The 25,928-nt window shown below is 39.2% G+C and overlaps 1 protein-coding gene across 4 annotated transcripts in view; it reads left to right on the forward strand.

The window, feature by feature from the left end:
* The window catches only part of flt4 (fms related receptor tyrosine kinase 4), a 123,832-nt gene that overhangs the window by 48,654 nt on the left and 49,250 nt on the right, over positions 1-25,928 (forward strand). For 3 of the 4 annotated variants that reach the window (XM_016991751.2, XM_008104843.2, XM_008104842.2), the window contains exons 3-8: positions 1,828-2,102; positions 15,314-15,426; positions 16,293-16,455; positions 18,817-18,956; positions 21,694-21,865; positions 25,083-25,200. In XM_016991751.2, the coding sequence (XP_016847240.1) occupies positions 1,828-2,102; positions 15,314-15,426; positions 16,293-16,455; positions 18,817-18,956; positions 21,694-21,865; positions 25,083-25,200 (981 nt within the window). Of the gene's footprint in view, positions 1-1,824; positions 2,103-15,313; positions 15,427-16,292; positions 16,456-18,816; positions 18,957-21,693; positions 21,866-25,082; positions 25,201-25,928 lie in introns of those variants that run through there. The other variant, XM_062970291.1, reaches the window with a different exon arrangement.

A 25,928-nucleotide genomic window follows, 5' to 3' on the forward strand; every position in this document is an offset into this window, starting at 1 on the left:
CATGGTTGAATGACAGTCACATTCCACACCAATATCCCAAGATCCAAACACATCGGGGAGGATACCACATCTTTTCAGTGGCAAGATAACATTCCACCCACAGATCATGGGCCACCAGTATTTTTCTGCCGTTAATAGAGAAGCCCACAAAAATGCAGGAGGATCTTGCACTGATCTTCAGAGATCTTAAAGACAGTGAAAGGGCACCCTGTTTTGGCATTCTTTTTGTAGCTCAGAAAAAGAATTGGTAGCAACTAGTCATAATTATTTTTAAACATTCTCACCAGTACAAACTGGTGAATATATTCGTTGAACTATGACCTCCTTGGCTTAGTAGCCATCTTTTTGCTTTTGGTGGAAAAATGTGTACCATATGCCACAATCCCTGGTCACTTGGTCTCCAGATCTATACAACAATCTCTGTGGCTACATTGACTTAAAGATGTGAAGTGACTCCATAGTAATTCCTATGTATCATGTTACCGTGAGCATTCTGGTTATGTGAGAGCAGTTTTATCTGTCCCAACACAGATTCTCAATGTGTAAATTGCAAGTAGAGGATCCCAACTGCAATTACAGTAGAGTCTCACTAATTCAAGCCTCGCTTATCCAAGCCTCTGGATAATCCAAGCCATTTTTGTAGTCAATGTTTTCAATATATCGTGATATTTTGGTGCTAAATTCGTAAATACAGTAATTACTACGTAGCATTACTGCGTATTGAACTGCTTTTTCTGTCAAATTTGTTGTATAACATGAAGTTTTGGTGCTTAATTTGTAAAATCATAACCTAATTTGATGTTTAATAGGCTTTTTCTTAATCTCTCCTTGTTATCCAAGATATTCGCTTATCCAAGCTTCTGCCGGCCCGTTTAGCTTGGATAAGTGAGACTCTACTGTACTGGAGACTTTATATATTTATGTATTTATTTAATTTCATTTGTATGCCACCTTTCTGTCCGAGTGGGATGCAAGGCAGTTCACAAAAATCCAGCTAAAGAGATCCTCTAGCACAGTGCTACTCAAAATGGTGGTCCATGGACTGGTGGCAGTCCCTAGACTGGTGGCAATCCCTGAACCACTGGCTGCTGATCCCTGGTGAGTTTCCAGGAAATAAACTATGATAGCCAATGGGCACAAATCTGATGCTGGTCTCTGATGTACTATTGGTAAAATGTAGCAGGTGATGAGAAAGACTTCTAGCTGAAATCCTAGAGTGCTCCTGCCAGTCAGAACAGAAAACACTGAGTAGGTGGTCAGATTTCTGACCCGGTAGAGTTCCACAAGGACTCACCAAATTACAACTCCCAAGAGTTCTTTGCAGAAATTGTATCAGTTAATGAAAATAATTTACGTTGTATAATTTGTATACGTTGGTAATGCTACTATGCCTTATGTAGACTGGTTTCATGCATTTTGGAACATCATATTGGTTCCAATTCTTGACTGCATGATGATTTTTATGTTGTCAGACGATTGCATCTTCCTCAAGCTCATGCGTTTCCATGCCTACTTCTGCTACAACTCTCCTTACTTCTGAGTGTTTTGTATCCTGATGGTTCTCCTCACAGTATTCATTTTGAGAGGCCAACCAGGAGTAATTTGCAGACAGAATTATAAGTCTGTCTATCCCTTTCTCTGCTCAGCTTTTCTGCCTAGCTAAGATGGGAGCTAAGCACCCATTTTGTTTATTAGAGGAGGTTACTTGACTCCTCTATGTTGTTGGCATTAAAAAGTGGAAGGCGATTAGAACATAAGATACAGCACATGAAGTCATTTAACCATTTATCCCATTCTCTTTCTGGTGTACCTTTTGTTTCTGCACAGAGGGCAGCATCCCTTGGAGTGGTCGTGGCCTGGGGGCCGAGAGGACTCCATTCAGATTGGAAAGGAAAGTGATTCTGTGGTGTTGGTGAGTCTTGATGGTATCCGAACAGTCAAGGAAGAAGATTGTGAGGGTACTGAAACCAAGCCTTACTGCAAGGTGTTGACAGTGATGGGGACTCAGGCTAATGACACAGGCTACTACCGCTGTTACTACAAGTACATCAATGCCAAAATTGAGGACACTACTGCAGTCAGCACCTATGTATTTGTGAGAGGTAAGAGAGCAAAGACAGGTTGAGCACCAAGTGAACAAGCACATTGGCCACACTATTTTACAGCTCATTAAAGCATTATTGAAAGTCTTTATTATAAAGCCAATTGATAAAAGAGAGCCTATTGGGAGTGTAAATCATTGGAAAGAAAGGAGAAATGAAGCAAGCTGTGATTTCCAATATGCAGTTTTGCCAGCTTGTCTCTGTGTTCCTGATCTGCTCCATCTTTGCATTGGCTAAAACACAGTGTTGCAACTGTTATCATGTACTATCCTCTTAGAAGGGTTATCTTGGTAGACCATTAACATTTTAAGTAAATATCTTGGCATGTGTTGATTTCAAAGAACAAGCACAGTATTTTTTGTACCATCAGACTTCTATATTCCCTGGGATCAGACATAGAGGACTGCCATGGAGGTGGAAAAATCACAAATAATCAAACCACTAGTTTTATACAAAAATTTGCCAAAGGAAACTCCTCTCTGGAAATCTCTAGATCCTCCACTGTGACTCTATGGTCACCTTCCTTCAGAGCAGGCATATTTATTCCTGAGGGATTGTAATACCATCCAAAACAGACTGAACCTTACTTCTTTGGCCTTCAAACATTCTGTTCTGTCTTGTTACACAGGTTTGTCTCCAGCTTATTGTACTTCATTGAGACCAGACACTAATTGTGTAGTGCCAGAGAGAGACACACTTCGTATTTCTGAGTTTCTGTGGGCCTCCTTATGCTCTTGTCATACGTAGCCATGGATATGAAGGACAACAAAGAGAAACAGACTTTTGATTAATCTATGAATGTAAAGGAATGTAGAATCATAGAGCTGGAAGAAACTACAAGGGCTATTCAGTGCACCCCCATACCATACACAATCAAAACACTGCCAACAAATGGTCATCCGGCCTCTATGTAAAAAGAAATATTTAAAGTTCTCTACTGTCCTTTCCTTCACAAAGTTCTGAGATTTAATTCTTGTGCAGCATCTGATCAGAACAAAATCCATGCTTCTTACTCTCCAAACATTTCTCTGGATATATGCTGGTTCCCTTTCTCATCCGCATAAGGCTAATTGAAACTAGGGAAACAAGGATGAGGGTGTAAATCCTTCTCCTCCTGCTGAGAACAAATCAATATGCATCTTCTTGTGTGGGATTGCTGAAGATCTGCTCTGTCTGGGAGGATTCAATTACATTGGTGCCTGGGGGGATGTTGCTGTTGGACAGGAACACAATAGTTTTTAGTCCCAGTGCACCCTAGAACTACAGAAGTGGCCCTGGCTAGTTACTGTTCAGGTTTGCTTTTAAAAAGAAAGAAAGAAAGAAAGAAAGAAAGAAAGAAAGAAAGAAAGAAAGAAAGAAAGAAAGAAAGAAAGAAAAAGAAAGAAAGAAAGAAAGAGAGAAAGAGAGAGAGAAAGAAAGAAAGAAAGAAAGAAAGAAAGAAAGAAAGAAAGAAAGAAAGAGGGAGGGAGGGGGGGAGAGAGAGAGAGAGAGAGAGAGAGAGAGAGAGAGAGAGAGAGAGAGAGAGAGAGAGAGAAAGAAAGAAAGAAAGAAAGAAAGAAAGAAAGAAAGAAAGAAAGAAAGAAAGAAAGAAAGAAACTGAACCCCCTGTTTGGAGGAAAGGGTGGAAAGTGGGGTGCAATTTTAAATTAAACGGAATTAGAGAAGAATGAATAACTACAATGTTATGTTAAGACAGTGATAAGAAGCATGGAAGTTTTTCTTCTCCCCCCCCCCCACCCTCATTTTTTTGCCGTAGCTCCTGAATTAGAATTTGTGATAAACCTGGATTTTCTATATTTCCTAGATTTTTGCCAGTCAGTGATGTTCTGACTTGCAATATATTCTGCTTTTACTTCTCCGATGAACTGATTGTTATTCTTGATCAGGAATTAGGCAAGAGCTCCAAATCAAAAACAGGTTATTCAAATATGAAGATCAATATGGATTTGAGTTAAAATGTGTAATATCTGCTTTGTTCATGCAGCTATTTTGAAGTTTTTCTGACTGTGAAAATATCCCATGCTAATTATCTGGACTATTTTTTCTAATGCAATTGCTGAAGAATTCTAACTTTGCATTCCTAAACAGATATTCAATAGTAGATCTGCAACACAAATTTTACTTTAACATTGTGAGGTCAAGAACAGCAAAATTATGTAATTAATCTACTTCTAGTTACTTTAGATATGATTTCTAATGTGTGAGTTTTTCTAAAGCACATAAATATAGTAGTAGTTTCATATGTTTGCTTAATGTAAGCAGATGTTTACTTTTGCAGAGGGAGGAACTGGCAAAATCACATCTGAGTGTTTCTTTACTTAGAAATTAATGGGCTCACCATAAGTTGACAAGCAACCTGAAAGCACATAAACAGGCACAGTGACCATTCACAATTCCTTGTGTTTTTACTTGAATTCTCAGATTTAGAAATTAGAACCTGGTGCAAAAGGCATCACTTGCACACACACCCCATACCAGTTGTGTTACCTAGGAATTGTTATTGAAATGTATTGAAGATATACATACAGAATAACATCTGTTTGCAAGTTTCACTTTCTGTTTAATTCTGTTTAATTAGTATCCTGAGATTCACCAACTAGGATCTGGAAGAAGAGATGCACTTCAAACTGACTTTTTGTGAATTACCATAAACACACTTTTCTTAACTGGAAAGGAGGGATAAATATAAATATGTAAATATGTGAATAAATAAGTACTGGGGCCAGATATGAGCAATGGTGGCTGTCCTTGCGTTTTTGGACTTCAGTTCCCATAATGCTTCACCATGGGATATGCCTGGGGGTATATTTTTGTAAGGCAAAAATATGGAGGTCCAAAGTGGCCTACCATGGGAATACCAAAAAAGGACTGAGCTCACATCTACTAGTGCATAAAATCAACTCTGTTTTCATTTTGACTATGTTAAATATTTGAGAACTAACTTGTCAGTCTCATCTGTAAATCACCCAAATGACTGCCAGTAGATTTCAGTATACTAGCCTCAGATCTTGTCCTATCCTAGAGCACAAAACCACAATCTGAGCCTTGTGCTTTCTGGTCACATTCCCTTGCACTTGAACATGCATGCACCATCTCTTTCTTCCTTAAGAATTCCCACTTCATTACACACACAGACACACTGCGCATTTCTGCATCAGCCCATTTCAAAAGCCCATCTGAGTGGCGACAACCAAGTCCTTAGAAAACAAGATGTTGCTGTTTAAAGATAGTATACGATTGCTGTGAGGTCTATGGGTATTAGTGTAGATTGTGGACTTTGAATATTTAGAATCCATTCTAAATATAAGATGGGCAATTAATAGTGAGCCTCAGTAGTTTGCCAGATGAGCAACTGTTGCTGGTATTTTAAAATAAATCATTCTCCAATAACAAACTCTAAATAACAATAGTCAAAGGCATTAGAAGTTTGGCAGGAATTTCCCCTCATGAATGTTAGTTCTCTCTTAATCTAATCTGTCCTTGGTCTTTGCTATGAACATCTGTGGCTGTTCCTCAAATACATCCTGAAGGAATATTTATATAAAAGCACAGAGATGGAATAAAATCCAAAACCTCTAGTCGGGAACGTTTAGCAACCAAAGAGCTGATGTACAACACCAACCATGAAAATACATTTCAATCATGACCTTGTGCTACAAGCTAGGATGGTGAAATAGATTTGTTTTCTTAGTCTTGAGAGCTATTTCCCTTTGTCGACACAATGGGGAATTAATCTGGGGATTTCATGAGCTTCTAGAGAGAAACCTTGAGTATCAGTGCAGCGATGCAGTAGTTAGTACATCAGATCATGGGCAAATCTACATTGACACTATAATACAACATGGAACAGGTTTGGGAGGAACCAGTTTCACTGTGTGGGTGATTAGATTGCAATGCCCGGAACTGGTTTGAGGCCAGGATGGTAATTACATTGAACACAGAACCACTGCACATTTTTTTCATCTCCCGCAGAGATACATATCAGCGAATCAGAGCCATATGGCATTTTTAAAAGGGAAAGTGACATTTAAGAGCGGAAATAATCAATTGCCCCTCCCAGGGGGCCAATTAGCCCCTTGATGCCCAGCCATGCTCTTGAGGTGATTTTCAACAGCCCTTCCCATTCTGGATTCTACAATGCACTCCGCATTTTGCAAAACCAGTGATCTAGGATACATTGGGGTCTGCTGTAGCACACTTTGGGGCCGAATTCCGACTTTCCTGCAACTTTTTAAAATACACTGTATTCCTTGTAATGTGCTCTACGGAATGCATTACCACCATGCATTTTGTGGCCCCTGTGGTTTCAAGCCCTTTTGAAGCTGCATTATACTGTCAATGTGGATGGGGCCTATGAAGGACACACAAACTCAAAGAAATGAAGCTCATAGATTTCATGCTCTCATTGTCACTCAGCCTGGCCTACCTCACAGAATAGATCAGTGAGTCCCAAACTCTGGTCCTCCAGGTATTTTGGATGTTGACTCTCAGGAGCCTCAACTGCTTTGGGCAAAGATAATGGATTCTGGAAATTGAAGTCCAAGACACCTGGAAGTCCAGAGTTTGGGAAATACTGTTATGGAATAATGTGAGATGTAGAAGAGGAAGATATGTAAACCAACCTAAGCTTCATAGAGGAAGGGCAAGATAAAATTGTAATGCATAGCTAATTTAAAGTCTTACTCACAAAATCTCTTCATACTGATTTCCACAAAATACTTCATTCCCTACAACAGAGGAATCATTATATCAATGGATTTATCAAACAAGGACAGTTCTGACTGTCAGTATTATGTATGTTAGACTGGATGGCAACATGGATAAAATCTGGACAGATAGATGTGTACATTTGTACATTTGCACAAATCTCTCCATCTTAAGTGAGAGATTTTGCTTAGATTGAAGCTGCACAAGAACAAACTATCATGGCAAGTTTCTGTGATGGATTCTGTTAAAGAAACCTATACTGATTTAGTTTTATTCAGAACAAACATTCTGTGGGAAAATGTTTCACACTGGTGAAATTTCTCAGTTGTTGCTGCAATCTGTCATAACCGTATCCAGGCAGGTAGAAATGCCTGGTTAACATCGAAGCTAGAGCACTTGGGACTGATATAAATCATATGTATTCTTTAAAGCTCTAAGGACCTTGCAATAAATCTGTTTCAGAGATACTACAATAACATAGCACCAAAGCCTAATAAGGTTTAATAGCCCAAAGTTGGTGAATAACCTGCAGCAAAATAAGTCATCTCAATTGATGAAGATGAGAGGAGAAAACTACCATTCAAGTGGCAAATGATTATGATTACTCTGCCGAGATGGCTTACTGAGGAGACTCTCAGACAGTGGGCACTGGGAACAGAAAGTTTATCATTCCCTACCCCAGCCATGCTCTTGAATGGATCAAGGCAATCTTTGATCCATTCAGAGCTGATTAAGAGCCGCTGCCCTCCTGAAAAAACACCCAGAAGGATATTATTGCTCCCATGACCCTCTCAATCCTGCCATCTCTTTTATAGAGAGCCTGCTGCTTCCTGAATGCCTCATTCTGAGGATCATCAGACACGTGCCCCCTGAGAGGTTTGGCCTACCCTACATCCTAGCTTCTTTGTGTGTGTGTGTGTGTCAGGAACGACTTGAGAAACTGCAAGTTGCTTCTTGTGTGAGAGAATTTGCCGTCTGCAAGGATGTTGCCCAGGGGATGCCCGGCTTCTTTCATGTCCCCGCATGGAGCTGGAGCTGATAGAGGGAGCTCATCTGCGCTCTCCCCGGGTTGGATTCGAACTAGCAACCTTCTGGCCAGCAACCCAACCTTCAAGTCATCAGTCCTGCTGGCACAAGGGTTTAATCCACTGCGCCACCAGGGGTTCCTTACATCCTAGCTATGATGACCACAGAGCCAGGGATTCAAAGAGCAGCCAGCCCTATGAAGCAGAACCAACCACTAGGAGGTCACTTTTGTTCTTCCTGCTAAGTATCAGGAATGGCGATGGAGCTTATTACATGAGGCAGGTACATTGAAACTACAACAGGATAATTGTTAATATTATAATAATTAGTATAATAATAATGAAATAATGATAATGATTATTATTATTATTATTATTATTCAGTTAGATGGAATGTTGCCACTGCCATCTTTAGTGCAATGGAGAGGTGAGGAGAGATTCTCTGGTAACAAGATAGCTTGGGGTACCTATGATCTGGAGAGCAATGCTTTGCAAAGTTTAAGAAAATGGTTCAATAAAACATTGACCGTTTGCATGTATAGATATTATGCTGATCTTACTACATCTCTTAAGTATGTGCAGTATTTATGGCAGAATGATTACTTTATGTACAAGATGTGTCATTTATTTGTCTGCAGCACCTATCCAGAGAACTGCTTAGTACAGTGATTTTACCCCAAGACAGACTTACCAAGCTAACTGGGTTTTATGAGTGTGCATGCGCATGGTGTGTGTCTAATTGTTTTAACTGGCCATAGTGGATATTTTGCTACATGTTTTAATACATAGATTGTTGTTCAATACTTGGACTGATTTTATCTACCCATTTGTTGTGTTTGTTTAATAAGTTTCCCCTCTTGAGTGATAATTTTAAAATAATTGCAATATAAATAACCAATAATAAATTTAACTATAACCCCTTCCTATGCATGAAATTTTTAAAAATCATTTTCATTAGTATTTGGATGTCTGTGTTTCTATGTGTGTGCACTCCCATGTGTCCATCCATCCTTTATAGTACCAGCCATATCTTAGCAAAATTTAGAAATTTTTGTTTATTTATGTAGTTAGGTTTTATTGCTTCAGAGCCTATTAGGATCCCCAAGGCAATATACAACAGCTAAACATATATATATATATTTAAAAAAAAAAAACCAGAGATCTGACAAGGAAAGTAGATATGTGAGAAGTGGGAGTAGTATTTATTGCTGCACATCCATTTTTGTAATAAAAAGGTCCAAATTATGTTTTGCTAGTCACACTTCACCTCCAGCTATTTTTTCTCCATTCAGCAGCATAGCAGAGTATTTCCTTTCCAGCTGAAAGGCTAAGATGATTTCCACACTGCATAATTGCACCAGATTGATCCCATTTTAGGTGTGATGGTTTTATCCTATTGGGATTGGTTGTGATACTTGTTCTGGTCAAGTCTATTTTTACCATTTCCTTCATTTCAGGTTTGATGAGACAGTGTTGTTGTTCTTGTTGTTGCTGTTTGCTGTCAAGTCGTTTCTGAGTTTTGGGAACTCCAAAACAAATCTATAATGGGATTTTCCTGGCAAAATTTGTTCAAAGGGGCCTTCCTCTCAGAGTGAGAGAGAATGACTTGCCCAGGGCTAATCCAGTAGGTTTCCATGGCTGAGTAGGGAAGGCTATTTAGACCTACTGTTCTTCTCGTCCTTTGTTAAAAAAAATTGATTTGATGTATATCCCACTTTTCTCACAAAATGAGACTCAATGCAATGTATTGTAGCACTGTGCACCAATAACATTCGTTTTTTTAAAAATATATCAATTCAATTATTATAGGAAGGTGTAAGTAGCAACATTAAATAGTGTGGTATCAGTGAGTACTCATCTGGATGAGCTCCCAAACAATCCAAACAACTAAAATTAATATTTATTTGAATTAATCTCTTAATTGAAACCCAAATTGACTCACAACCTTCAAAAGATGAAGTTTAAATGTATAAATATTGTAGTAGAAATATATACTACAAAGTATAAATATTAAAATAGAATTAAACATACATTAAAATAACATTAAACAAATAACTAAAAAAAACTGTTAAAAACAATGAAAATGCCATACATTTTTGGAAAACGAAATAGCCATGACAACAAGATCAAGAACCAACATTCTGGAAAAGGAAAAGATAAAGATAAAAGAAAACATCAGTGGAAATGCCAGATAAAATGGGAGATCTTAACTGGAAAATCTTGGAGGAGATTCAATCAGTAAAAAATCAAATGACTACAATGGGAGCAGAAATTTAAAAAGAAATTATGACATTGCTGAATGAAGCTAAAGAAGCAACAAGGGGCTAAATTGTGCAAATGGATGCAGAAATAAAAAATGATCTGAAGACAGAGCTGAAAGAAGTAAAACAATCCCTTTTCAGATGAGTACAGCTATGAAAAAGATCAAGTACAAGAAAAAACAACAAAGTTGGAAGGAAATTTTGATGAACATGACAAAAAACAAGAATTTTTAATGAATTCATGTATATTAATGGAGGCAAGAGGAAGAGAATAAAACTTAAGATTTAGATGTATTAAAGGAAAAAAACAATAAAGACATACATAAACAGATAGCAAACATTTTAGCAAATTTAATGGGAAGAGAGAAGGGGGATTTCGAAAAGGAACTGGTTTAAGTGTACAGAATCCATTCAAAAGTAGCAATTCAAATAAACTTACCTAGAGATGTAATGGTACAATTCAGAAGAGACCAAATTTTACAAAAGCAATTTAAAACAGATTTGAAAGTCAAAGAGCAAAAAGTGAATATCTGGAAAGTTGTACCAATAAAAATATTACAAAAAAGGAATACAATTTTCTCACTGAAAAAATTGAAAAAACAAGGAATTCTATTTAGATGGGAAAAGCTAGAAGGGATATCTGTATACTTTAAAGACAGAAGATATGTTCTAGATTCAGTGACAAAGGCAAAAGATTTCAATAAAAGAAACAGATTTGAACTAGATAAATCAGCAGAAATGGGAAGAAATGAAATTGTAAGATCAAGGAGGATCATCCTTAAAAACACTCTGCTTTTAAAAAAAACACACACACAAAATGAAAACAGTACCAAAGGCTTGCTCTGGGTTTAGAACCGAGACTATACAAAACAGTGCAGCTTGTCTGCTCAGAATGGACATACTCTGTTTCACTAAAGGTAAAGGTTTTCCCCTGACATTAAGTCTAGTTGTGTCTGACTCTGGGGGTTGGTGCTCATCTCTGTTTCTGTAGACACTCTAAGGTCATGTGGCCAGCATGACTGCATGGAGCACTGTTACCTTCCTGCCAAAGCAGTACCTATTGATCTACTCACATTTGCATGTTTTCAAACTGCTAGAAAAGCTGGGGCTAACTGCAGGAGCTCACCCCACTCCCTGAATGCGAACTGCCGACCTTTCAGTCAGCAAGTTCATCAGCTCAGTGGTTTAATCTGCTGTGTTACCAGGGGCTCCAAGTTTGTTTCACTACTGAGTGATAATATGGAGAAAGCCATATCTCATGTACTTACCAACCTGGCCTCATGGAGTGGTGGAATATGGGCCTCTGTTATGGATCTCAGATTCCAAACAGACTCATATGGACAAAACAAGCCTGAATCCAAGCCAGTTAGGACTTTATCTCCCCTGAACTGAAGCTTGATCAGTGCACCAGTAGAGATCACACTGTTCAATCCATGCCCTCCTTTACTGAAAATAATAAAGCACCTACATATGCTTTTTTACATACTTATCCAGTTCCTTATTACAGACATAGGATATGGGATGCTAAAATATAACTTAGGATGGTTCATTGTGGAAAGTTTTTTTTAATGTCAGGAGCAACTTGAGAAACTGCAAGTCGCTTCTGGTGTGAGAGAATTGGCTGTCTGCAAGGACGTTGCCCAGGGGACGCCTGGATGTTTTTGATGTTTTATCATCCTTGTAGGAGGCTTCTCTCATGTCCCCGCATGGAGCTGGAGCTGATAGAGGGAACTCATCCGCGCTCTCCCTGGGTGGGATTCGAACCTGGCAGCTTGCAGATCAGCAACCTTCAAATCACAAGGCTTTAATCCACTACGCCACCAGGGACACCTATTGTGGAAAGTGTGTGCTGGACATTTAACAATCCTTATTGTGCCTTTGATCTTCTTCCTTTGAATTTATCTTGTGGAATTTAAACTGCACTTTGGGAGAGATGATTTATTTGTTACTAAGATTTTTGCCACATCAACGATACCGTTGATTTTGAGTAATCAGTCTCAACAACAGAAATTCTACAAGCAGATACACTCTTTTTAAAAACTATAAAACTGTGAATTGAGTTGAAAGTTGGCTAAAGTTAAGCAAACACCTATGACAGATGGCTCTCCAGGAGAGTCCATTAGTGTCTGAAATGATGTTGCTAGGAGGTTTCTTCCAAAGTTTAGTTGAGATCTGTTGACCTCTAACTTCATTATGGTGAAGAATCCTGCAGTTGTAGTCCAAAAATATCCGGAGGGACCCTACTCTGCCCATCCCTTTCACAGATCAGCCTTAACTGTATGAGCCAACACACTCATTTAAAAACAAGAATCTAAACTTTTGCCATTGCAAGATCATGTTACTTTTTTTAAAAAAAAACCCTTCTAAAATTTTGTACTGCTCTAAATACAGAATAACTCTAAATATGTTGAAGGAGAAAGGAGCAATAAGATATAATGAATGCTGCTGGAAAATCTGTTTGCTCTTGAAATCAAGAAAGATGATAATCAGAAACAAACTAGGCTGGGCTGCTGAAGGATTGGATTGACAAACCTTGAATGAAATGCAGGCCGGCCGGCTGGCTGGTTTCCCAATCACGTCATTTTTCCACAGTTCAGAGTATAAATTTGCTCTGTTATAAACCTATACAGACAGAAGGAATGAACAAAAGTTAAAGAAATGAGCAACCGTGTCCAAATTTGGACTTTTATATATCACACTTGCACCCTGCCTTTCTCCAGGGACTCAAGGTAGCATGTAGGATATCACTCTATTCTGTGTTTGCCAACAGCATTGCATACCCTCCAATATTTCACAGATGTCAACCAGGACATGTGTAGCCAGAAAACATCAGCTTGTGGTCCAAATAGGAAGCATTATTAATGGAGAAGATTCCACAAACAAAGGGAGGCTGCAAGATAGAGGCATAGAGATGGAAGAATCCCATAGGCCACTGAGTCCAAGCCCCAGCTCAGTGCAGGAACTTAAGCCAGAGAAAAGTGGCCCCACCACCTCTATAGGTAATTGCTCCTGTTGCCAAACTACTGCTACCATCCAGACATTCCTTCTAATGTTCAATTGAAATTTACCTTCCTGTAACGTAAACCTATTAGACCTGCCCCTATCCCTGGGGAAGCGGAAAGCAATCCTGCACCCTCTTCATTGACAGCTTTTGAGGTCTTTAAGGAGTGAAGTCATGCTCAGCTCCTTCAACTGTTCCTCATATGTTTTGTTCTTCATATCTTTTGTCATTCTTATTGCCCTTCTCTGAAAAGTACTCTAACTTCTTCACATTCTTCTTTTTCAAATGAGATGCCCAGAACTGAACACAATGTTCCATATAAAACCTGACTAGTACAGAATATAATGGGACTATTACTTTTTTTGACTCGGAACCTATGGTTATATTAGTGCATTTGCCTTCTTTGCTGCAGCATCACACTACTGGGCCATGTTCAGCATACAATGAACAGTAATCCCAAATCCCTTACAATTGCTAAGACAAGTGTCCTGCATCCTATACCCATGCATTTGATTTTTGTGGCCTAAATGAAGAACTTTGCATTTGTTTCTAATTAATTTCTTTCTGTTGGTTTCAGCACAATTTTGTAGTTTGTATACTGTAAATCCTTTCGAATTCTGTACTTTCTTCCAATGTGCTAGCTACTGTTTCCAGTTTTGTATCATCCGCAAACTTGAGGCTCTCTACACCATCATCTGTGTCATTGATACAAATGTTAAAGAGTGATGGCCCTAGGACAAAATCCTGCAGCACTTTACTCAAGACTTCTCTCCATTTATGATGACTTTTTGAAGACAGTTTTCCAGTCATCTATGACTCCATCTGTCACTGTTTCCATCTACAGTATTCCACATTTATAAATGTGGTAATCAAAGTATCACATGGAATCTTATCAGAAGCTTTGCTGAAATCCAGATAAATTGCATCTACAGCATTCTACCTACTAAATTTATGACCTGATCAAAAAACAATATAAAATTAGTTTGTCTGAATTGGTTTTTGACAATCACATACTAGCTTCTCTTATCACTGCATTATCACTCAGATGTTTACAATCAGACTACTTTATAATCCTTTTTCTGCTGATATTAAGGTCCAGCTGACTGGTCTGTAGTTCCCTGGATTTTGTGGGGAGGTTGTTTTTTGTTTGGGTTGTTTTTTTTTTGTATTTTTGAAAGGAGATAAAATGTTTACTCTTTCAGTCCTTTGAAAACATTTTGCTTGAACCTATAGAGAAGGAGAAGCTTACCACCTGTCCTCTCTCCATGCTGAGTTAAATGGGTGCAAATCATTTTTGCACTTTGCAGCCTCTAAAGTAAGCTGGGGACAAAGGGCGGCGGGGAATTAAGAGAGAAAAAGCAATTGAAAAAATGGGATGACAGAAAATTAATCAGGACTCTCCCAACTGGAACAGCTGGAGGGTAACGTACATTAGATTGCAAAATACTGTAGTCACTTAACGGTAATTTATTCCCATTATTTCTTATCACTCTTCGGAAGTGATTCATTGTTGTTATTCATTACAATGTTTTTAATGTTGTTTGTTGCACTATTTATTGTATTCTTCTGTTGATTTTTTGTTACCTTTTATTTTGTAGAAAGTCAGAAATATACCTTGAGATTGATAATAGAAAGGCATAAATGACTCATAGGGAATAACATTTAAAAGTAATTAGAAAAATGTTGCAAGGTGTGACTCTGTACACCAGTAAAATAACACTGTTTTAATCTATTACATTGCTTTTGAAATGTTACTTTGTTAAATCCTCGTTATCAAAAGAAAACCTTTGTTGTTAATTAGTTTACTTCTCACTCTGGTTGTTGTAACATATAATGTTTATTTGAGCTAGATTAGAAACAGCACTAACATGAAATGGGGGAAGAGAATTAGCACTTAATCAAAATGAGCTAAGTGTTTTGTTTTGACCAAAAGAGAGTACAGTTGTATGTGCGTATGTACCTTCAAGTCACCTGTCAACTTAAGGTAAACCCATGAATTTCACAAGGCTTTTTTAAGCAAGGAACACTCAGAAGTGGCTTCTGAGTTGATATACTATAAATGTGTCTGATCTTTTCCCATCATTTCCTTATATGTATATTTGTGCCAAACTCAATGGTATTTCACATAGATGTTAAGCATTTTAGAAAGAAATAATCAACCTGTTCTGTTGCTTTTTTGTCATCTTCTTCTCCCCCATGCCCATTTTATCCTTCCAGATTTTGAACAGCCATTTATCAATAAACCAGGAACTCTTCTTATCTACAAAAAAGAGGTGATCTGTATCCCATGTCTGGTATCCGTTCCAGACCTGAACATCACTTTACTTTTGGTAAGAAACTTCCCAGTGGAAAGACTCAGAACTCTGCCTTGTTTCAGTTTTACCGGCTTGAAAAGGAACAGAGAAAACATGGAGGAGTTGCTGGTGGGAACAAACAGCAAAAGGGAACCTGCTAAAGCAATTATCCTTGAAAATCCTTAATGATGTTTTCCAGTAACATCTACAGCCTCTTCCCCCACTTCACGTTGGTCTCTGTTCTCTTGCACTGCTCTCTTCACTTGTTCTATCTAATGTTAATGACTTTTCAGTGGAAGTATACACTACTATTGAACAGAGATGCCTGAGAAGGTTGGAATTCATCATGAAGCAAGGGAAACGCTTCATGCATAGCCAGTTTTGACCAAAAGGTTTTGTGGGACCCTCACACTGAGTACATCTACATTGTTGAATCAATGCAGTTTGACACTTCTTTAACTGTCATGATTCAATGCTATTAAATCCTGGGATTTGCAGTTCAGTGAAGCACTGGCACTATCTGACAGAGAAGACTAAAGACATTGTAAAACTACAAATCCCATTATTCCATAGCATCGAGCCATGGCAGTTAAAGTGGTGTCAAACTGCATTATTTCTATAGTGTAGATACACCCTATATATCCATTTTAATTGCTGTGGCTGCATGCTATGAAATCATGAGGTTTGGTCAGGGGAACCAGAAGAACTCTATGGCAAAGAATTGTAATTAGCCCTCCCTAAACTTCCAGTTCTAAGCATTCCATGGGATGATGCTATGGCAGTTAAAGTGGAATCATAGTGTCGTAATTGTATGGTATGGAAAGGTCCTCAAGTACATTGGCAGCAACCTCAGTAACGTGACATTCCTGAAAGTTAAAACTTTCAAAAATTTCTGTTTCTAGACAACCTCTGTCATCTTCCCAGATGGGAAGAGCATTCTCTGGGACAACAAAAAGGGAATGTTAGTTCCTACCAAACTGATCAGGGACTCATGGTTTGTTCAATGTGAAACTCTCATCGATAAGAAGTCCTTCAAATCTAGTTTGTTCCTTGTCCACATTGCAGGTGAGTTGGTCATTATGAAATGATACCTCTTAAAGTGACCATATAGTGCAATGACCACAATGCCATTGTTATGTGAATGTAAAAGCTATTTCATCATGGAATCTCATTTTACAGTACAAACACTTCTTTAGTTTATCTGCCACACCAGGAATAGAAAAGTAACCAACCTTTTGACTGATTCCAGTAGGGCCATATTTTTCAATCTTTTCCCCTACAAACTTTTTGCATATTCAAGTACAGACTTTTCCTATTGCACTTCTGGACCCTTCCCAATCCTATCCATTTTCAATAATGGAAAATAGTTTCAGCTTTTGCACTTTTTATATATTTTTGATGGGTAAGGGCAATTGTGCAAACTGTACAAATGTTACATTTTAAATATGAAAACTTCAAAGGTACATGTATGGAATTTCTGTAGGAAGTTGCTGATGCCAGCCAAAACAATCCTAAATTAAGATAAAATGAAATTGCAATAGAAGTGAAGTGAACTAATCTTTTGTATAAATAAATACATTCCAAACACTGGCAGCCATAATTGTTTTTTAATTGCTACTTACCAGACATTAATTGTTCAAAATCCTCTCTGGCATAGTGTTCCACCATTCCTACTCTCTGCTTATGGAACACTGTGTTGTGTGTCTATGTGGGGGGGGGGATCCATTACCCTCCAAATACTATTTGGACTATAGTTATTACCAGGCTTAGCCAGTTATATTGTGATGGTGGGTGAGAGGGATTGCAAACCAAAAACATCTGCAGGCCCATCACTGCTATTGAAAGTCTGCTATACCACGGCAATGAAAGCAGCACAGAAATCTTTAGCAGCTGCCAACATTGCATCTGCAAATAACTGTCTGGCTGAACTGTTATGAGTGGCCAGAGGACTGTTGCACTCTGTCCCTCAGGCAGGGGACCCTGACCACTTGACGGCTTGTTGTGAAAAAGGTTCTTTGCAGTTAGAGTCGCTCAGATTCATTCTGACTTAGATTCCAGTGTTGATGCAGGTTCCATTGATGTAACCCGGGCTCCTTCTTGTCCTATTTTATTGGATTATTTTCACTCTATCTCGCCGATGACGTAGACAAGATCTTGGGAGAAATGAGAGCGACCACTTGACCCTTGTCCATCCTGGCTGATTTGGCAGGCCAGAGGGACTAGCAGAGTGGGTGAAGGTACTGGTAAATGCCTCCTTAGCACAAGACAAAATTCCAGCTAGCCTTAAGGAAGCAGTAGTAAAAACAATACCTAAAAAACCCACTCAATAAAATAATTATCACCTAGTTTCAAATCTCCCCTTTTTGGGCAAGGTTCTGGAGAAGGTGTGGCTTCTTGGCTCCAGAGTTTCTTGGAAGAAACCAATTATCTGGATCCATTTCAATCTGATTTCAGTCCTGGTTATTGAACTGAAACGGCATTGGTCACCTTGGCAGATGATCTACGAAGAAAGCTAGACAGGCCAAGAGACAGAGAAAGGACAATCCCCATGTTACAGCAGCTCAACTGGCTTCCAGTTTGCTACTGGGCAAAATTTAAAGAGTGGGTCATTACCTTTAAAGCCCTAAATGATTTGGGTCCAGATTACCTAACCAACTGCCTTTCCTCATACGAATCTGCCTGGACACTGTGTTCATCAAGGGAGGCCCTCCTCTTGGTCCCACCCTGGTCCCAATCCCGGCTGGTAGGAATGGGAGAGAGGACTTTCTCCGTAATCGCCCCTCACCTCTGGAACTCTCTCCCAAAGGAGATTAGAATGGCCCCTTCATTGCTCTCCTTTAGAAAGCAATTAAAAACTTACTTATACTCCCAGGCATATGAAGAGCTGAATATGAGAAAATCAGGCTTGCCAAATAAGAACTGCTTTATGGATATAGCCTTTAAGTCTGGATATGTCTTTTTAACTATGGATATTGCTTTTAAGCTCATTTTATTGCTGTTGCGTAATGTGTTTTATTGGCTTTCGTTATTATTTATTTTTATGATTGACTGTTTATATTGTTTATTTATTTTGCTTTATTTATTGTTATTATTTCATGTTGTAAGCCACCCTGAGTCCTCATGGGGAGATGGGGCAGAATATAAATAAAGTTTGTTTGTTTGATTGATTGAAATATGGAATAGATATGCAGTGTTCATGGATCATCTATTCAAGAAGCATCCATCCATACCATGGAGTGGTATGCAATCCCAGATTTAGAGTTTTTCAGGATTGTGATTCATTGTGGAGTAACTTTTTGAAACTGTTTTTCACAATTGTAGCAATAGTTTTGTGTACTGAAGAAGGTTTAATTTCTTTTGCTTTAAAAATAATTTTCCTTACCTTTTTAATTTATTTTTTATTATATTATATTTTATTTCGGCCAGGAAATGAACTTTATGACATTCAGTTGTTTCCAAGGAAAGCCATGGAGCTACTAGTAGGAGAAAAACTAGTTCTCAACTGCACAGTATGGGCTGAGTTTAATTCAGGAGTGGATTTCCAGTGGGACTATCCTGCAAAACAGGTATGTTGTCTTAGTCCTGTTCATATCTATTACCTATTGGCAATCTGTATCAAAAATGGTTTTTTAAATCTTCTACAGGGAAAATAAGTATTCAGTTGATAGCCAAGCTGTCTTTATGACATATTATTTTTTCTATGTGATAAGAATTATTTTGAAAGATCACTGCCATGTGAACCCCCCCCCCCCCCCTTCTGAAGTGAAGATACAAGTTTAGGGAATGAGAGACTATGGGCTCTTCCACAGTTATCACCATATGGCTCCTTGGCAGGCATGTAGCCCGGGGGGGGGGGGGGGGCTAGAGGGGCTTCACACCCCCCCCAAATTCTCAGAGTGGTCCGCGAGAAAGCCTTACATTTATTATTTAAACTGTTATGTTTATTCATATCATGATCTGATCACCATGCTCAATATATCCTATATGCATGGGGGTATTGGGATAACGATATAAAAGGTTTGCTAGGGTAGATCCCCCCTCACCCAGACTCAGCCCCCCCCCCCCCCGAACCAAAAATCCCAGCCCCTCCTGAATCAAAATCCTAGCTACGGGCCTGCTCCTTGGGGTTGGCCAGGTTTTGTTGGTTGCTGTTGCCTCTGCATCATCTCCTTCAGTTCTTTTCAAGAGTTTGTTAAGCAGTTACTTAGAGCTTTTCCGAAGTTTTTTTTTAAATAAGGTGGGGCTTGATGAGTTTGTTCTCTATAGTAATTTGAACAGTAAATTTTCAACTTTGATTTCAAAAATAGAGCTGTAGAGCAGTGGTTCTCAACCTGGAGTCCCCAGATGTTTTTGGCCTTCAGCTCTCAGACATCCTAACACCTAGGAAACTGGCTGCGATGTCTGGGAGTTGTAGGCCAAAAACATCTGGGGATCCCAGGTTGAGCACCACTGCTGTAGAGTTATAGAACAAAAGTGCCACTTCACTGAATCATCAATGCACAATCTATATATATATAAATGTAATGCTCATTTTACTATGGAGTAAACAACAAAACCACTGAACCCAATTACACCAAATTTGGCCACAAAAGACATAGTCATCCAAAATATGTCTTTCAATTAAAAAAAAAACCTAGAAAAATATTCAAAATTACAGAGGATGAGGAAGAGCTTTTCTCCCCTGAACTGCCAGTTAGAAAGGTAGGCACTGCTGCCTTTAGCCCGCCCCCTGCCCACGCGCTGCCTTTAGACCCTGCCCCCTTCATGTCCTAGCAATGCCCTCAGCCAAGATGGCGCCCAGGGCACAGGCAGTTAGGCCTCTTCAACACTGCCTATAAAATACAGATTATCTGATTTGAACTGGATTATATGGCAGTGTAGACCTAAGGCCCTTCCACACAGCTATATTACCCAGAATGCCAAAGCAGGATAATCCACAGTATCTCCTTTGAACTGGATTATCTAGAGTTCACACTGCCATATAATCCAGTTCAGTGTGGATTTTATACAGCTGTGTACGAGGTGCCTCATATAATCCAGTCCTAAGCAGATAATATAAGATTATAAATACAATATGTAGTAATTACTGTGGTATAATAATAAAGAACAATATAATCTCGAAAACCAGGACAGTAAATAAAGAGCAACACTCTGAAAGCAGGGAAACTGGGAATTCCAGAAAGGAAACAATCAGGGCCAGCTAACACCTTCCAACAAAGGATTCCCCCCAGGCAGGAAGCAGACAGGCTTTGAAGCTGCAAGACCATTAAATGCTAATCAAGGTGTCTAATTGCAGCATTCATACCTGCCACACTGAGACTATTAATTGCTATTCAATCTGACCAACCAAGATTTCCCCTAGGTGAAAAATCCCCAGGCTTTGAAACCACAAGACTACTCTGTCCCATTCAACCTGGCATAGCAAGGATGCCCTATGTAGAAAGTGGACAGGCTTTTAAACTGCAAGACTATTCAGTGCAATTCAAGCTGGCCAAACAATTATTCCCCTATAACAGAAGTAGCCAGGCTTCAAAGCGGCTCTTTGATTGAAGGTGCTACTCCAGCTCCCCAAACATGGATTCCAATAGTTATAACACAGCCAGGCATTGAAGCTGCAAGGTTATTCAATGCAATTCGACCAGACCCACAAAGACTTAACCTTGGTAGAAGGTGGCCAGGCTTTGAAGCAGTGATACTACTCTGTACTATTGAAGCTGACCAACCAAAGATTTCCCTAGGTAGCAAGCAGCCAGGCTTTGAAGCAGTGAGGCTATTTGTTGCAATTCTAGCAGCCCAAAAAAACCATTTCCCTAGAACACAAATACCCAGCCTTCCTAGCAGCAAGCCTATTCTATTGCATTCAAGCTCACCGAACAAGGATTCCCATAAGAAGAAAACGGCCAGGCTTTGAGGCTGTAAGGCTATTCACTGCTATTTCACCAGGCCAACAAATGATTTCCATAAGCCACAGCAACACGTGGCCAGGCAAAGCTAGTAGACTATAAAATATTAAAAAGAAAGGAAAAAAGTCATTCCAACTTGTCCCCAAATGTTAAAACAAACACACATCCAGGGGTAGAAATATAATGTTGCAGTTGGTGCTAGGAATTGCAGAAATTCTGTTTTAAAAAAACCAACAAACAAATGAAAACTACAGCAAAAAATACTGCAACTTTCCAACACTTTTGCTCTGCCTGGAGGAGCCTGAGGGCTCTCGCGTTATCTCTCCATCTTTTGTCAAAAGCAAAACCTCCTATTGCATTATCTGGTTATTTGTTTTCTACTATCCTATTTTTCTGGCAGATGAACCGGAAAGTAATTGAACTGCCTGAGAGGCGTTCCCAGCAGACACATACAGAACTCTCTAGCATCCTGATCATCCAAAACGTGAGCCAACAAGACCTGGGAAAATATACATGCAAGGCTAGCAATGGGCAGCAGAACCTGAAGGAGAGCATAGACGTCATCGTACATGGTAAAAATCCTTCATTCAGGCTTCAAAAACTTTGGGGGCATGCTGCTAGTTAAAAACAATGTCAAAGCAATCAGTTTCTTCAAGAGACAATTGAAACTGTCACATAAGCGAAATTTTAGCTTTCCCTCTTTTTTGCTTCATGGACGTTTTCTTGTATTCTTTCTTGTTTATGAAATAATTCACGACAAAAGAGGCAATAAATAACAGTCTTTGAAAACTATCTCTTTGTCATCTGCCATATAAACATATTATTATGTGGCGTACCATACGCTCTCAGAGTATGGCCTTGAAGAGCAAGAATTGAGTGCCCTGATAGGCAATGCTAAGGGTATGCATTAATTGGAACCATCAGGAAACCAGCATTTACACCAGTAGTTCTTAACCTGGGATCCCCAGATGTTTTTGGCCTTCAACTCCCAGAAATCCTAACAGCTGGTAAACTGCCTGGGATTTCTGGAAGTTGTAGGCCAAAAACATCTAGAGACCCCAGGCTGAGAACAACTGATTTACACTATTCTCTCGCAAACATCTGATCTTATTATATGCCACACATAAGGCTTCCAATAGGGAATGTAGAGTTTTTATATTCAACCATCCCTCCACATTTGCTGAAGATGTAAGTGGAAAAGTGATAATTTTTTAAAACTACATTTTTTTTTAAACTTAAGGCAATATTTCTTTAAAACATCTCTAGGTTCTTAGATGGGGTCTGTGGTCACCTTCTCTCAGAAGTTGATCATAGAATTATGCTGGAGGACCTAAAATCCCTAGATATGTGTTCCTTAAAATCTTGAAAGATGATGCTGTCAAGGTGATGCATACCATATGCCAGCAAATATGGGAAACACAAGAATGGCCATCAAATTGGAAAAAATCAATTTATATCCCAATACTCAAAAAGGGAAACACTAAAGAATGCTCAAACTTCCGTACAGTGGCACTTATTTCACATGCCAGTAACGTAATGCTCAAGTTCCTGCAAGGAAGACTCCAGCAATACATGGAGCAAGAGTTGCCAGATGTCCAAGCTGGTTTTAGAAAAGGCAGAGGAACAAGAAACCAAATTGCCGATATCTACTTCTGCTTTATTGACTATTCTAAAGCCTTCAGCTGGATGGATCATATTAAATTGTGGCATGTTCTTGGTGGTATGGGGATACCAAGTCACCTTGTCTGTCTTCTGAGAAATCTGCATAAAGACCAAGTGACCACAGTAAGAACAGACCACGGAACAACAGACTGGTTCAAGATTAGGAAAGGAGTATGGCAGGGCTGCATACTTTCATCCTACCTATTCAATTTGTATACAGAACACATCATGCGGCTTGCGGGGCTTGAGGAATCCAAGGCTGGAGTTATTGTTGGAAGAAACATTAACAACCTTAGGTATGCAGATAATACCACTCTGATGGCTGAAAGTGAGGAGGAGCTGAGTAACCTTATCACCAAGTAAAAGAAGAAAATGCAAAAGCCGGGCTGCAGTTAAACATCAAGAAAACCAAGATTATGGCAACTGACTGATTGATAACTGGCAAATAGAGGGAGAAAACGTGGAGGCAGTGACAGACTTTATATTTCTAGGCGCGAAGATCACTGCAGATGCAGACTACAGCCAGGAAATCAGAAGACATTTACTTCTTGGGAGGAGAGCAATGGCCAACACTGATAAAATAGTGAAGAGCAGAAACATCACACTGTCAACGAAGGTCCACATAGTGAAAGCAATGGTATTCCCCATAGTAACCTATGGATGTGAGAGCTGGACCATAAGGAAGGCTGAGTGAAGGAAGATAGACGCTTTTGAACTCTGGTGCTGGAGGAAAATCCGGAGAGTGCCTTGGACTGCAAGAAGATCCAACCAGTCCATCCTCCAGGAAATAATGCCTGGCTGCTCACTGGAGGGAAGGATATTAGAGGTAAAGATGAAGTATTTTGACCACATCATGAGAAGACAGGAAAGCTTGGAAAAGATCACGATGCTGGGGAAAATGGAAGGAAAAAGGAAAAGGGGCTGACCAAGAGCGAGGTGGATGGATGGTATCCTTGACTGGCTTGACCTTGAAGGAATTGGGGGTGGCGACGACCGACAGGGAGCCCTGGCGTGGACTGGTCCATGTGGTCACGAGTCGGAAACGACTGACCGAATAAAGAAGAAGAAGTGTTCCTTCTAAAAAAAACTTCTGGTAGAAATTGACCATAGAGTTGCACTGGAGGACCCAGAGATTCCTACAGAGATCATATTAGTCACATCTGTAAATAATATCAACAAATTTGAAATTTGCAAATGTGGGGGACTTACTGTATTTTATTATGTATTTAAGAAGCTTTTAATGTTGTTTTCAACTTATTTATTTATTTCCATCATTTCTATCCTGCCCTTCTCACCCGAAGGGACCCAACTTGTGTTTTTACTTATGTTTTTAAAATATGAATTTAGCTCAACTGTATATTGTATTAACAATTGATAAAATTATTATTGTGCTTTTAAAATGTAGTATGTCACTTTGGATCCTGTTTTGGTAAAAAGGTGGGATAGAAAGCAATGAAATCTGTGATAATCAAAACTGCAAATGTTAAACCAGCAACTGCAGAGGGTTGATTGAAAAGTTCACACACGTCCTTTAAAGGGCCCATCTGTGACGAGTTAATAATGAACAGCCTGGTAGTGGAGAGAAAGGGCTTTCACTTTTTCGGGGAGGAATTTTCACACCTTTGAATCAGCCTTTGAGAAGACCCACCAGAAGATTTTTTAATTTTTTTTAATTCATTCAAATATACATACATTACATTACATTACATTACACCAGAAGGTTTTTAAAAGCAGACAGATTCACATGGGAAGGCTCATTCAGTTAGTCTGTATTTGCCCTTTTGCGCCTGTGTCATTTTGCAAACCATCTTTATTATAGGCTGTAACCACTAGCATTCAAACAAAGTAAATTTGAACTGAGAAATTATGAAAAAAGGAGCAATAAGTGTCTAATTACTTATATTGATGGTAAGATTGGCCCCAATGGCACTGTTACTTCATGACACAAAGTGTAAATTAGCAGGAACGTCACAAGTGTTCAAAAATTAAGGTGTCTGTGCATGATTCTGTTTATTTTATGTCAAATGCAAACATTTTGCCAGTGAATGATTAATGACATCTCAGCTGTGGCTTGTTTAACCAATTCCATTCCTCCTTCTCAATATTCTTATTCATCTGTTTTTACAGAGAAGCCCTTCATCAACGTTGAGTGGAGGAAGGGACCAGTAATAGAAGCAACAGCAGGAGACGATATTGTGAAGCTGCCAGTGAAAGTGGTTGCCTATCCCCAGCCGGACTTCCAGTGGTAATACATTCCTCTCAGCACATCAGTGTAAAAGCAGCCAATCTTGTCAAAATACCATGGAAAAGATCAGATGAACTGCATTTCTCAGGATAGGCTTTGGGACTGTTGTTTGGAGGGAAGGGAAATAGGACAGCAGAAAGACCACAAGAGGGAAATCTTGTTTGGAGAGGAAAGACACTATTCTCCTACAATATGAAAAGTCAGCTTTGGGGAGGGGGGGGGAAGAGATCTGTTTAAAAATCGGAGTGCTCTGTGTGTGAGAGTGAGTGTTAATTTGAGGATGATGATTATCCTGGAGCTTGTCTCATTAGCCAACATCTCGTGCTGTTTAGATGCAAGCTACTGTTTCAGCAGAGATGTAAACATTCCTTTATATCTTCCCCCACTGTCCAAATTCTTGGCAGACATTAGATGCGGCAGCGGGAGGATCTTTCCCATCATTAGTTCAGTTGCCAAAAAGGCAAACACACACAAGGCCTCCTCATATTTCTCATGCCTTGCCTAACACCTGTTACTCTTTGAGAAAACCAAATCACTCCTGGCTAAGGAGAAGCCATTGAGTGAGGTAATGAGAGACAGTAAGTGTTCTGGTCTGACTTGTAGCTCTTTGCTGTAGCCAGAGACGATAGAAAACAGACTCTTAATGGATGTCACATTCTTATCAAACAGATGCAGATGTGTTGCCATGAAAGACAGAAATGGATTCCACCTTATCTCTCTTATTCTGT

Source organism: Anolis carolinensis, chromosome 2 (genome assembly GCF_035594765.1).
Source record: "Anolis carolinensis isolate JA03-04 chromosome 2, rAnoCar3.1.pri, whole genome shotgun sequence".
Lineage (NCBI taxonomy): Eukaryota > Metazoa > Chordata > Lepidosauria > Squamata > Dactyloidae > Anolis > Anolis carolinensis.